This window comes from Chlamydotis macqueenii, chromosome 5 (assembly GCF_036417535.1).
Source record: "Chlamydotis macqueenii isolate bChlMac1 chromosome 5, bChlMac1.mat, whole genome shotgun sequence".
Taxonomy (NCBI): domain Eukaryota; kingdom Metazoa; phylum Chordata; class Aves; order Otidiformes; family Otididae; genus Chlamydotis; species Chlamydotis macqueenii.
In genome coordinates this window covers 54,744,034-54,759,158 of record NC_141560.1, presented here as the reverse complement: position 1 = coordinate 54,759,158, position 15,125 = coordinate 54,744,034, and the positions used below count along the sequence as shown (strand labels likewise).

Below are 15,125 nucleotides of genomic sequence, written 5' to 3'. Positions count from 1 at the left end.
AAAGAGAGCCTTCTATTACTCTGTTCCAAGTATTCTCTCATTTTATGAAGCTGTACATCTTAACATTACATTCTGTTTAGGAGATTTCAGTCTATCATCTAAACTAAATACAGAAAAACTCCATCAAAAGTTTTACACCTGACCATGTAAAAGCATTTCTACAAGTCTCTACATTTTTCTTCACCTCAATTCTGCTTAATGGAGATCCTGGATAAAAATACTGAGTACAATCAGCAGTATCAAAGAGGAATAAGTCTTAGAGATATGTAATGAAACTTAAAAAGTGACTGTCATCACAGATTTCCATTTTCTCATTTGTTTAAGGTTACTTTCATTTCCACATGATATAATAACCATGAAATAATACTTTGTGTTCTTTTAAAACAGAATTAAGAATCAAACCACAACTGGTGCCATGAAATAGCAAAAGAGAAGATTGTGAATTTTTGTTTTCTGAAGACTGACAACATCCCCTCCCACCACAACCTGTGACTTGCATTCCCAATGAAAACATTAGATTCACTGTGAAGCAAAAATCAATCTGTGTGTTCTTAGGAAACTGGCATGCAGTTTCAAAGTAATCCTTTCAAATATGACAAATTTAAATTTTCAAAAGACAAGTTGACACCTATTAGATCAAGATAAGCTCATTGATAATAAGACTTATGCTCTCAAATACCCATATCAGTGTTAGAAATAAGAATTGTTTTAATAAATGTTCTCCTTGTCCAACAATCCATTCAAGAGCATGAAACAAAGGGTAGGATCAAATAAAGACTTTGGACTTGAATCAGTTCTTTATACCAGTATTGAAGACAGATCGCTTAAGGTGAAAAGCTTGCCTTTTGCCAAGTTCTCTAAATAGAAGATGCTGAGAAACACATTTGCCTCATAAACCCGCAGCAGAATCCCTTATATATCATATACTGTATTAAGCAAGATGGTATCAGAGCAACCAACAATACAGTGCATGGAACCTCTGTATGTGACCAACCTTCCAGCAGCCAACATGGGAAGTTGCTGTAATGCTTTTCAGACCTAAGTTCAGAAACACTTCAACCACTTCTGCCCTTCCGCAGGCCCCAAAGCACCTTCTCTAGCTATGGCTGTACGCTAAACTGCAAATTGGACCAGATTTTTAAGAAGCTGATTTTGCAGAGCTTTATATATATATATTTTAAATATATATATATATATGACAACCGCAGAAGATGAATAATCAAGATTATATCTCTCTTCTCCAGCAAACACATTCATTTCACTTGTATTTCTCATCCACTGAGTATTCAAGGCATTCTGATAGCATAAAACCAACTACAAAACACTGCTCAGTCTGACGTATTGAATTTGCCACCCCAGGTACAACAGCTGAGCCCAAACTATTATTTTCCTCCCAGGGAAGACCTAATGGCAAGACTTACAGGCTCACATAATGCCACAAACATTGCTTGATCTCAGCAGGCTTGTATGCAGCCAGGTGAAAAACTTCTGCTCGCATGGTACTGCAGCAGCCGCAATGATCCAGTCCACTGAGCAAACTGGAAGGACTTCATTGACGTGCACTGGAGGAGAAAAGCCATCTCCTTATATGGTTTTCATGGTAAGGAAGAAATACATTTAAACCAATAATTTGAAACATCCACAATAATTAAAAACCTTGTGATGCTTTCTATCTCATTTCCTATTCTTATTTCCTCACAAAACGGAAAAATTCTTGTATCTGTGCTCCCAAAAATCACTATTTTTTTTTTACAATTGTAAGCCAATTATAGTCTGAATTTTTATAAATACACAGCTAGTTGTTCTAAAAGTATGTGCTCCTTTTTTCATTTTAACTGTATTACCACAGCGAGTAATGCATCTTTAGGAAAAATCAAGATGACTTAATCTTTTCTTTGTAGTGTTTAAATCCTAAAAAGGTGCAGTAGCAGATCAAGAAGTCAAAGGAAAAAAAAAAAATCAATTCACTGTTTGCTATTTCTGGAATTTACTTCTGTGTGTTTAAGTCATAAACCTTTTCCCAAAACTACCAAAGAAAAAGTGTTTTCCTCCATACAGACATTAAAAAAAAAAAAAAGCCAAAAACAAAAACAGAAAGCCATGAGAAATCAAAATAGGGGACAAAACAGACAAGACATGAGACAGGAATAAGACTCAAGAATTAAAAATCATATCCTATGCTTGCATCTGTACAGAGAACAAAGAACTTATAAACACAAAGTACTACATCTTGGCATATACAAAAGCAGTGAAGGAATTGCATAGTTACACACACCTGCGATGCATCTTGTCATAGCACTTCATCAAATGTTAGACACCATAATATCTGTCTGGATTCAAGTGGCCGAAATCTGTTTGACAAAGTTTGTTAGATGGCTTTCATCTCTTCCCCCTCATAAACTCTTGAAAGGTCCAGCAGAGCCTGGCTTTCTCTTCTTTTAATTTGTTTTTTATTTTTCTTTATATAGAAATAAAACAAGGTCTCAGATTTTCAAGGCTCTGAATGAGTTCACACTTTCAAACTGTGAAATCAACCCTGGCAACTTAAAAAAGCTGGACAGAAGCAATTTCCACTGAAGTAGGAATAACCAGTAGGAAAACTGGTTATTTAATATTTGTTAATTTAACACTTAAGAGCAAAAACGTTATGCCAAACAATGTTCTGGAAAAACAAAAACATCATAAGACCTTCTCGCTGGCTCCCTAAGCACTTGTTACGAAGGAAGGGATTGTTTACATCTGGGAAGATAAGAAGGAATGGGAAAATGGGAGCTAAAGGGGAAAAATGTAGGAGGTCACATTTCTGGAACCATACCTCTAAGGAACTACCAATTTTTTTTCTCCAATTTTAAAACTTCTCTACAAGGTTTTTATTTGTTTTTTTCTATGATTAAAAAAAAAAAAAAAAAACAAACCTATAAGGCATCAACAGGACCATAGGTCTTAGCAATCTTTACTGGTATCTGATTACATGTGATATCAACTGAATTCATAGAGACCTTGGCAATCAACTGCCAGGAGACCAAGAATAAACCCTTAGGCAAGTTTTAAAACAGGAGATAGATTATTATTTTTGTCCTCATAGGATTATATGCATCATTTTTACTTTTTCTTCTCCTTCCTTCTCCTCCTTTCAGAAGCAAGTTCTCTTGGTCGAATGCCAGGGCAGGGGCAAAGGCACAGGCTGTATTAGACCACATGAAAAACACACAGAGTTCAGAGGTACCTTCTGCCTTTGACAACTTCAGTTTAAATTAGAGGCAAGGTAGCCAACAGGACAAGGAGATGAGCCACCAGGTAGGAGGACAAACAGGTACCTGTCATTTAGTAGGCTACCCAGTAAACTAGTCTTTGAAACTTGCTGTGTGCCGTGACATAGCAACAACTTTAAGCATCACAGCAGAAACACAAGCTTCTCTCTTTTCTGCATCTTTCATTAAGCAGTAGCTTTATACTAACTTACAACATAAGCACAAAGGCCAGAAAGACTGGCAGGGCTTCCAGCTTAAATGACTCATTGATAAGTGAAAGCTGGAAACATCAGACAAATGAAAACAAACACCATCACTGGCATAAAAATACAAGCTTAACGAAAGTTCAAACCAAATCCAAAATCCTTACATTAAAAGCAGGGAGAAGCAGTCTATGTGCTGGCCAAAGCAGCACTGCCTCAGTAAGTTTATGGTCCCACAGCGGCAAATGAGTTTGACAGGACCCATGGAACAACTCAATAAACAAGTAGAGCTGGAACTACTAAGATCTCTCCCATCTCATTCATCTGTAGTACACCACCCAGCAGCCCAGCATGTTCTCCAGTGATGTACTACCTACTAAGGAGTAACTTTTCAGAAGTAACACTCTTCTTAAGAAAAGGAGATAGAAAAACAATGACAAACTAATGAAGTCACTTCTACTAATATAAAAAATTAAACAATTAAAGAGAGTGTTCCATCAAATTCCTTAATAATTTAACTTAAATAATACATTTCTCCTTGACTATTTTTTCACTTTTTTGTTTGGTTGGTTTTTTAAGATTTCTATTGTTACAGAACCTGCCATTAAATTCATCAACACAATAGAAAAAAAAGGAAACATAAGTAGCATTAAAACAGAAGTTTCTTGACCTAAAGTTCTGGGGTCAGCCAGGTAAAAAAAAAGAATTAATCTAACACCAAATCATTATTTTTACATTGTTTTTCCATCCATAAAAGGAGGTATAGATGAGATTTCTTCACAGTGAACGCTGTGAATTGATAGCTTTGTTCCAGCTCACTACAGTTTCTTATTGATTTTCTCTCGTTTTAGCCTGCATTGATTTCTTAATCTCTTCTCTGTAACAGTTCTAATGACAAACTGAGAATGAAAAACTGCATGCTTTAGGGCCTTTTCCACCAACCTCTTGCTTCTAACCATATTTTCACTTGGATTTGGAACACGTCCATGCACATGCCCTGGGTTAGACCTGATTCACCTCAAACTAGGATGGATATTTTTCACATTGAAACATTTCTGTTTAGGCTCCTCATGGAGGAGCAAGGCAACTGAAACAAGGTCAGTGTTTCAGTTCACATCAGTGAACTGGATTTCTTCACTAACAGTTGTCACCTTCCAAGACTGCTGCTCACAGAGGCTATGTCTTAACACTGAGTACATTTTTTAGCAATTTTGCAGCACTCTGCGTGGTTGATTAGCAGGCATTCACTGCATCATGCATGTGAATGGCTCTAGCATATTGTCATGCCATTTGTTGGTGCAAAAAAAAAAAAAAAACACTTCAGGGGAGCAATGAGCTGGATCACAAGTTTTCTCTGAGCTCAGAGTGTCGCAGTCACAGTGCACTGTTACTAGAACAATCCATACAGAAAGATGAGATCCACTCAGTATTTTTAATTTAAGGAACATAGTATGAGCATATGCAGGTCACAGAGCTACAAACAAGATAACTTAGATGCATCATTTTGCTGCTAATAGGCTCATTAAATACAGCTGCCAATTTGGTCTCACTGTTAGGGCTGCACTACTGACAGCTCATACATGTCTGCACAAACCATGGCTACTGCTGCAAGTAGTTTTAGTCTCTTTCCATTTCCCTGATACCTCCAAGTGAGGTATTAATTTGGAATTCTAACTGCAACACGTTATGAAATGGAGAATGAATTTATGAGTTATGAAGATCAAGGCTTCACCCACACTCACATTTATAACACCCCAGTCACCACATGCTGGGTGGGTCTCCAACTTCTGACTTCATCTCATATCTGTCCTCTCCTACTTCACCCAAACTGTAGCCAAATCAACCCTTTGTGGTCTCCCATAGAGATGACAAAGCAGCCTGACCTCTGGCTGCCACCTCGGTGCTACAGTACAACCTCAGCAGAGCAATTTCGGTCATTTTAAACCAACCCTCATCTGCAAAAGTGATAACTGGAAAACCTCTAGTTTGTAGTCACAAAGCATACACTGTCTGGCACGGGAGTTTTCCTTTGCCATTCACTGAGTGTGAATTTGATTTCCCATCTCTCTTTCTGCAATGCCAGCTGCAGAGAAATCTGTACGCATGATGGGAAGCACAGTGCTGAGAACAAATCTCCTCTTTGCTTTCCAAAAATTACACACCTAGAGTTGGTGATCTAGGCTCAGCTTAGAACCACACAGAGAACAGGAAAGAAAAGCTCCCCATCCTCTCACCTAGTAGCCGAGCTTCACTCCACCAAATTATTTACAATAAAATTGTGACTAGGTTACAGTTTTCATGGAGCAGACTAATATTTCCAGAGTAACCTCTATTGCCTAATACATTGATATTCCCAACTTCCAGAAATAACTTTGCTATGAGTGTTAAATGTTATCTGGCCTCTACCCAGGCCAGATATTCTTTGCAAACCACAGTCATGTCTTAACAGGATAAGAAAAGCACAGGATAAATGGGATGGCTACCCAGCCAAAAAGTTGCATTTGAATTTCAACAGTTTGTTACTGCTCTCAATTTCCTGCTAGGAGAACAACAGGGAGAACCAACTGACCTAAGCAATAAATACTGCCTCCTCATTTCCTGGGGTATAACTGTAAACTCCTCCCAATTTTCTTGCAGTGTTGCCGAGATTACTGTTATTCCTCTACACCGGGCATGCAGATCACACAAACACACCTAATGTCACACAGACTTTGTATTTCATATGCAGACTGCAGTTTAATTCTTTTGATGCATCCTGTTTGGTTGGGTGGTTTTTTTTCCCTAATGATAATTCCAACAATTTGGTCTCTATTTTCATGCTTAATTGCAATTTCTCATTTGCACAGTGAGTTGTACTCAGAATCCGTTTCTCCAGGCCTTTATTTTCCTTTATTGTCACTTAAAATGTATTGATAAGCCAAGAACTTAATTTCCACTCTTGCAAGAATATTAAAGAATATTAAATATGAATAAAGAATATTAAATATTAAACATCACTGGTTTTGTATTTGTATCTTTAAAATAGCATAACAAAACCAACCTGCACCAATCAAGGAAAATTCAACAATGCTGCTTCGCAAAGGACATAGATCAAGACCAACTTATAAAAAACACCAATTCAAAAAAACCACCCCACTGCACTACTTGCTTAGCCAGTGAGAATCTCCACATCACTTAAGAATGATGATAATTAATTGGTCCAGAAGGACCTCACAAACCTCTCAGTAAAAGACGAGCTGGCCTTTACCTCTCCTTCTATAGGGTTTCTCCTCACGAAGAATCACTAGATCATCTAGATCAGTAGATTTCAGGAGGGTTGGGGGGAGGGGGACGGGACCACAAGAATATACTAAAACCAAAGTATCTTTCAAATACTTAAATAAAACAAAAGAGACAGATTACTGCACTGAAAAGAGTGGCAATACACTGTGGCTGCAAAAGGCCATGAGAACGTGTGTATTCACCATGGCATTCCCTGAATGCAGAGGATCCAAATCAAACATACACACACTGGGATGAACACACACACTGGAATTATGAACCTCAGCAGGATCAGAATAAACACAGCAGGTACAGGTTGCCATAAGTCCACCAGTTATTTTCATTCCCTGAAACAATTGGCCCCTACATCCACCATAAAGACTTAAGTTGGGTGATGGTAAAACTGAGGAGGAAATTAAGCCCAAGAAAACACATACTCAAAAGTGACAGTGTGACACAATTTTTTTTACATTTCTTAACTGAAATTTCATATCTCCCTCCTCAGAAAACTGTAATCTAGCATAGCTTGCTTTAATTAGAGAAAGGATATGATGAAAACATGGCTTCAAGTGAACAATGCTGCATATCCAAAATGACTGTAGTCCGTCCATCCAGTTTAACAAGAAATATTCAGCACTGCACAATGACTTCTCACTTGCTTACTGCTGCAGCAAATGTTTGCTGCAATGTAAATGACGTGCTGCACATACCACAAACAGTAAAACGGTAGCTATTAAAACCAAAAATATCAAACAGACTGGAAAAGCATTTTCACAAGGAGGAAACATCAAACCAGGTCTTTGTAGCATTTGCTAAATACAGAGGCTCATCATATTTCAGGCCATTTGTATTTAATTGTCCTTTCATCTAAAGAGCGGTGGATATGAATGCACACCAGGCAGCAGATGAGTCAGATGTTCTGAAGAGGTCCAATCAAGGACACCCCACAACACAAGAGCACTGCATGCACAACTGACTTCGACTACAGCCTGAAGTTTCTTTTCAGTGCCTCATCCTATTCCATGGTGGCTACGCACCAAAGCACTGAGAAGAAAATAATAAATAGTCCTGCAGTTGCATAATTCAAAAAGTTTAAACACATGAGACTCCAGGAACCTGATGTCCACACTCTCTCTTAAAGCTGCCAGGAAGACATACTCAGATTAGTAGCTAACCATCTAAAACTTGGGCTTTTGTTCCTCCATTGTTTCAGTGGAGAGAAAAAAAGTCCTAATATTTCTCAAGGTCAATGCTTCCAAATGAGTTTGTCAGATGAAATCAAACTCACAATAGAATAGGTCACCCACAACACTTCAAAAATCAGGTTTTGGAGTGGTAGACACACACAGACACTATATCAATTTCAGCTCAAAGAAAGGAGAATCCCTGGTCTTTGGTGGAGAAAGCAGGTAAGCCACGGAGACAAGGAGCAGCACACAAGGTTAAGTCTACTGCTTTGTCCTTGAGGTAAATGAGTGTGCCTTTTACACTGTCCTCTAATCCTTAGATTAGTTTCTCCATTTTGGTTTTAACAATATTAACTGAAGTGCAGATACAATCAGCAGACCACAACTTTGCCAAAAATTAGTTGAATCATTAGAAGTTATTTATAAAAACAGACAATGGATAAAAATCATTAGTTGTAATCCTCAACTGTTAAACTGGCTCTCCACATTAAACATGCAAATTGGAATTGTTAATTCAAGGTAAATACGGAAAAGAACTCATCTTCTCTGTACTACTTTTAATTCAGCTCTCAAATCATACCTTGTCTCCATACGACAATAGAGATAGCTTGTGTGTAAATTAAAACCAGCTCACCCTCTGCATAGCCTATATACTGCAATGTAATGGATTTTTAAGGACAAATTCTAGTTCTGTCATTATTTTGTAATCTTGAAGTGAAGCAATTTAGGCTCTTATTATCTGTTTTTTCCTTTTCTCATCAACACAGCTCCTTTTAGGGTACAAATGATGCTAGCTCTTGATCACACTCTTAAATCATCTTCATGCTGTTAGCTCTGCAAAGAATGATGCCTGCTCCAGAACACTGCCGTTGCTAATCACTCAAATCAGGTGTCTCATAAGTCTACAAGGAGGAACAGCACTGAGGGTAGCAGAAAGAAGATGAAGATTTTCTCCTTTCTTTTCAAGGAATGTATCTGAATGCATCCCTTTCCTGCACCTTCATGGATCACTCATCCTGCAAAGCTTAAGTTCCCGTGCACAAAGCTATGGCTGCCTTGGTTTTGTATTGTACAAGAAATGACAGAACCACATACTCAAGGCACTGCCCAAAGCACAGATGAAAAACAACATGAAACAGATTCAACAACAATGTTCTCTACAGATATGTAGTGACAAAAACAGGGCCACCCATCTCAGAATGGGTAGGAAAGCTGTTTGAGACTCAGTGGAGTCAACACTGACTAAACAAATTATTCATTACTGCAATGTCCTGGTGTCTGAAGCTCCACTTCACATCCGTGAGTGCACACATTCACAGAACACTGATGATGGGAAAGGGCAGAAGGCTGACTCTTCTAACCAAAGTCTCACCGTGGGAGACTACCAGCAGGTGGAGATGCAGTATATACATTGCAGCTGAAGTTGTCAACCTGTACTTACCCCTTGCATTTTGACTGCCAGCTACCTCACAGGAAGAGGTGTATCTTTTGATCTGTTATCTGCCCAGATGGGAGCTGCACATTGCCTGCCAACAGGCCAATTGCCCTATGCTGCCTCTCAGCCACTAAAAAGCCAAGAAAATGGCTTGTAGGCAGTACAGGTTGCATGTTGTGTTAGGATACAGCAAACAACTTGAGTAAAGTTTTCTTTCTGGTCATCTTTGTGCTTAAGGATCAATCATTTTGTATCAAATTAGTCATATGAAAAGAAAGCCTCCAATATCACTCAAGGATGTTATAAGGTAGAGAATATTCTAGAAGCTGTGGCATTATTATTTATCAGCTAGAGAATGGCCATTGGCTAAACTGTTACAGAGGGCTTCAAACAAAAGCAGTGCTGCAACTGCGCAGCTCATCTGCTAGGCTGTATTGCAGGTGCAACTATCTCCTGCACACATTGATACCTGAGAGAACTTGGCACCTTCTACCAATGGTAACTCTGATTCCAAGGAAAAATCTGTTTCCCAATGCAAAAGCCTTCTAAGAAATCTGAAATAATTGAATTGTATTCATTTCTGAGCTTACAGGAAGAGCAGCCACGGCTTGTGCTGCAGCATTTGAAAAGGGTCTGTTAGGAAGTTGTTCTGATTATTTGAATGCATAAAAAAAAAAAAAAAGGAGAAAAATGGTAATTTTCTTCTTTACCTGAGATGCTCCATTTAGGCAAGGCACTGAAACAGGGATGTTACACAACAGCTCCAAGCGTTGTTCAGATGCCATGCACGCCTCCTGCCCATCAGGAACCACTGTGTGCCTTCCAAGTTGCCCATAGTCCGCTCTGCCCCAGGTGAATACCTTGCCAGTTTCTAAACACAAAACACATTTCAAGATTACTTATTCACTAGGTTCCTGGAACATCTGGATACCACTTCAAAACTAGAACAACATGCATCTTATCTAAAGCTTCTTAATGCATCTTATCTAAAGCTTCAAAAACTTACTGAAAACTTACTTCCAGGAGCAGAAGAAAAAAACATTAAAAATAGGTAAGGACATATTACAATGTACTTCTACGCAGTTACTCAAACTTCATTAACTTGCTTTCTATCAGAATAACATCTGTAGGGTGGCCTGGGCTATAAGTGAAACCATATCAGTAAAGCTGCATAACCTGGACACTCTGCACACAATGTATACACTTTGGGTACACAAAGGACATATTTTTAGCTTAACAGAAACACACAAAACCGTTTATTCTGAAACATAAAAGATTCTTCTCTATTCCCAGTCTTTGCCTAGACTCATCCATCGCATGTCCTCTATTTAACATACAGTTAAAGGAAGCCTGCAATGACCTTTAATTAAGTACGCACTTCAGCCAGGCCTCAAACTCTCCTCCAGCATTGAACTCAAGTCATCACGTCATAAGATGTGGATTTGAGGAAAATGTGATCAAGTAAAGCAAGTCATCTTCAACATATACACTTCTCCTCTTGTCAGCCAGTACAGACATATCCCACAGAGGGGTCAGAAGCTGTGGGTACAGGTCACACCACCCAAAGATGACAACTAAGGGTTTTCTTAATACGTGCCATAACACAAACTTTTGGAAACCTGAACACCTCCCTTTTCCTTTGGGTGCTGTTAAACTGTCATGAAGGGGAACCAGGTGGGCACTGCTAGTTCGTGGGGTTTAAGTTGATAATGTATCTCGTAAACAAAATGGAAACCTCTAACTTCGTATATTTAAACAGAGGAGAAGTATACAGATTTTTCTTGGAAATCTGCTAACAGTGGTATCTTTTACTCCAACCTTTGCAGTAATTTTTCAGATGCATTCTCTCAGTTCACTGATAATGCTTCCTCTGAAATAATTAAGTGATAAAATTAGTTGTCCTTTTCTCTCAAGGGCACAAACATTTTCTTACTTTAGAGCTTCCTAGCAGCTCAGGGAAAAGTCAAGATCAGTCACATACTACTTTCAATACAAGCGAGCTCTTTCAATAGAGCAGCCTCATTTTTTTAGGTTAAAGCAATAAAACAAGTTTCATTAAGAGTACCAGTATACCTTAACAGAGATTAAGAAAACAGTTTGCAGTTTAAAAAACATGCTTGTTCTGCAGATAATATATCTACTTTGCAATTCGCATAGATCTCTGCTAAAAACATCTGCAGCTACAAAAATGTTGCAAGAAGTCTCCTACATCAGTACGATACACGCAAATTTAAATGTAGACTAAGCTTCAGGCTTTTACATCAGACCAGGTCACTGCACCTATCCAGAACCCTACCAGTGGACTGGAAAAGGACAGGCAGCCTGCTCTGTTTCGTATCAACTACAGGAACTGAACCTGAGTTTTATGAAATTCAAAGCTAGAAAGAATTTCTGTAACATCTAGTAAGATCATTAATACATCACAGGCTCTCAAGTGCTACCCAGACATTGCTGTACTGATCCCAAGGACCATAGTCTAACTAAAGCATTTCAACTCTCAGAAGCCAAAAGCATCAAGTACCACAGGCAAAAATATCAGCAACCTGCAAGGCCTCTGGAAAGGCAAGCAATGTATTTGACAATACAGACCCAGATCCTCACACACAGGCTACAGCACTAGCCTGTACATAGGGGCAGCAGAGGTTCCTCTCAGATCTGACTTTTGGGGAAAAAAAATTCTTTCCCCAGACAAATATCTTCACCAAGGACAAGTCTTGCCTGACCAACTTAGTGGTCTTCTATGATGGAGTGACTACACCAGTTGTCAAGGGAAGAGCTATGCATGTCATCTACCTGGACTTCTGTAAGGCCTTTGACACAGCTCCCAAGAGCATCCTTCTCTCTAAATTGGAGAGATATGGATTCGACTGGGGGGACTGCTCAGTGGATGAGAAATTGGTTGGATGGTCACATCCAGAGGGTGGTGGTCAATGGCTCAATGTCTAGATGGTGACAAGTGGTGTCCCTCAAGGGTCCATACTGCGACCAGTACTGTTTAATATCTTTATCAATGACACAGACAGCGGGATAGAGTGCACCCTCAGCAAGTTTGCAGATGATACCAAGCTGTGTGGTGCAGTCAACACACTTGAGGGATAGGATGACATCCAGAAGGACCTGGACAAGCTCGAGAAATGGGCCCATGCAAACCTCATGAGGTTCAATAAGACCAAGTACAAGGTCCTATACATGAGTCAGGGTAATCCGAGGCACAAATACAGGCTGGGCGGAAAATGGATTGAAAGCAGCCCTGAGGAGAAGGACTTGGGAGTGATGGTGGACGAGAAGCTCCCCCGCCAATGTGCGCTTGCAGCCCAGAAAGCCAACCACATCCTGGGCTGCATCAAAAGAAGCATGGCCAGCAGGTCGAGGGAGGTGATTCTTCCCCTCTACTCTGGTGAGATCCTACCTGGAGTACTGCGTCCAGCTCTGGAGCCCCCAACATAAGAAGGACATGGACCAGTTGGAGAGGGTCCAAAGGAGGGCCACAAAGATGATCAGACGGCTACAGCACCTCTCCTATGAGGACAGGCTGAGAGAGTTGGGGCTGTTCAGCCTGGAGAAGAGGAGGCTCCGGGGAGACCTTATAGTGGCCTTCCAGTACCTAGAGGAGCCTTATAGGAAAGAAGGGGACAAATTCTTTAGCAGCACCTGTAGCAACAGGACAAAGGGTAATGGTTTTAAACAAAAAGACAGTAGATACAGACTAGACATAAGGAAGACATTTTTTACAATGAGGGTGGTGAAACTCTGGACCAGGTTGCCCAGAGAGGTGGTGGATGCCCCATCCCTGGAAACGTTCAAGGCCAGGTTGGATGAGGCTCTGAGCAACTTGATCTGGTTGGAGATGTCCCTGCTCCTGGCAGGGGGTTTGGACCAGATGACCTTTAAAGGTCTCTTCCAATCCAAAAACCACTCTATGATCCTATGAAATCCGGTGCTCCATCTGGACCCAGACATGAACAAGAAACACTAGCCACTCATAACAAAAATGATCCTTTCCACCATCAGGGTACTGCTCCACATTGTCTCAAGGATTGTCGGGTGCTCATGTCTGGATTCAGATGAAGGTAGCCTAAAATCCCAACACGCACCTGATCAGCTACTCATTGAGAAAATAATTTTCCCACCCTGTCAGTGACCAGCAGAAACCAGGGAACAGCTGACACAATCACCATTTGAAGAGTAAGTTCTGTGCAAAGCAAGGAATTTTGTTCCTCTCTGCCAAGGGCTTGTGAAAGGTGGGGAAAAGAGCAGTGGTCTATACAGCTTTCCCAGATGCAAGATCAGAGCAAAACATTGCAACCACCTGCTCTGAAGTCTAACTAAATTGCATACCTAATTTCCCCTTATGAATTAAGGGCTAATGAGTCCATCATCTGCCTCAAGCTGCTGCCTCCATGTTTAACTGTTTTTACTTTTCAGAAACCATCCCTCTTTTCAGCAGGATTAATTTGTCTAACTGCCATCAGCTGCTTATTGTGTCTTTATTAATGACTGGAAAAAGACTCCCTCTCCACTATCTAGTATTTTTTCTATGAGCCAGGGTCTATACAAGTTTGGTCTTTTTTCTACTACACCATGGGTACAGGTCTCCTTAAGGTTCATTCTGCAATTCTGTTATTGGATCAATTGTTGAGGCACTAGGTTGAAATTTCAACAGTAACACCAACTTGAAACAGAAGTAATAGAACTGGAAACAGTATGGTTTTATTCAGCCTTACAAAGACTTGGAAGTATGCTCATCCCTATTATTGCAAATTATTTCAGTAAATTCAGTGGATCTGAGGAATGCAAGTGTATCTGAAGGATTAAAATCAGACAGCAATAAAGCTTAGCTACAACAAAACACCTTCCATCCACAGATTTATTTTCTTTCACTGGACGAGCAAGCACAGAGTTACTTACACATGCAAAACCAAACAGAGCCTTTAGGAGAACGCAAACTGTTCCTGTTTACAAAGAGAAATAATTGTAATTAACGTTTTCTTTTTTGCCACTATAAGGGAAACAAGTTTCAGGTGGTCACTGGTAGGCAAACATGGAGAACATCAATTAAAAAAATTAAAGTCAAATAAATTATTTTTTTTCGCTTTTAGGAAGAATGTCTTGAATGCCCAAATATTAGTCAACAAACTAGTTCCTTCTCAGTGCTCATCAACTCGGTTTTTACTCCTAATCAGCAGAAATTCACTCCCTAGACTCGTTCCTGTTTAGTGAGCATTCCCTTTCCCATGCTCAGTCTCCTGCTAATGGTCAATCATTCCTAATTTTCAGCCAAACACATCTGCCTGTGGATCCCTTAAAAAAAATTAAATCTATCTTTTCTGTGAGAGAACCTAACAGAAGCTGATTTAGAAGTGTTTTCTCTATGAAATACTGATTATATTTTCAAGCAAACAAACAAACAAACAAAAAGATCAGTCTCAAGTGGAAATTTCAGGCTGAGGCAAACACCAATGCATGGAAAATTCCAGCCAAAAAGGTTAAAGTCTCGTCAAAATCCTAAGCAAAAGAAAGCACTGAGTTATGACAGAAAGCGTTAAGCAATTGTAATGAGAGGTATTGCTGCTGTGCTGCTTATAATATAGATGGTATTTTAAAATGTTCTAAGAATATTTAAGAAAAAGACATTAGTCATACAGAGTAAGGAGGTTGCAGGATGAATTACTCAAGAGTGAAGGGTGATATGACAAGGAGTGTTGGTCTAACATTAGAATAGAACAGATTTTAATTAGAAGTCAAAAAAACATACACAGTGATGAGTCAACTGGACAGAGCACATCAA

The 15,125-nt window shown here is 39.5% G+C and overlaps 1 protein-coding gene across 1 annotated transcript in view; it reads right to left on the bottom strand.

The window, feature by feature from the left end:
* The window catches only part of SERGEF (secretion regulating guanine nucleotide exchange factor), a 159,185-nt gene that overhangs the window by 113,046 nt on the left and 31,014 nt on the right, over positions 1-15,125 (bottom strand). The window contains exon 9 of the mRNA XM_086748614.1: positions 10,048-10,208. Within this exon, the coding sequence (XP_086604740.1) occupies positions 10,048-10,208 (161 nt within the window). The remainder of the gene's footprint in view (positions 1-10,047; positions 10,209-15,125) is intronic.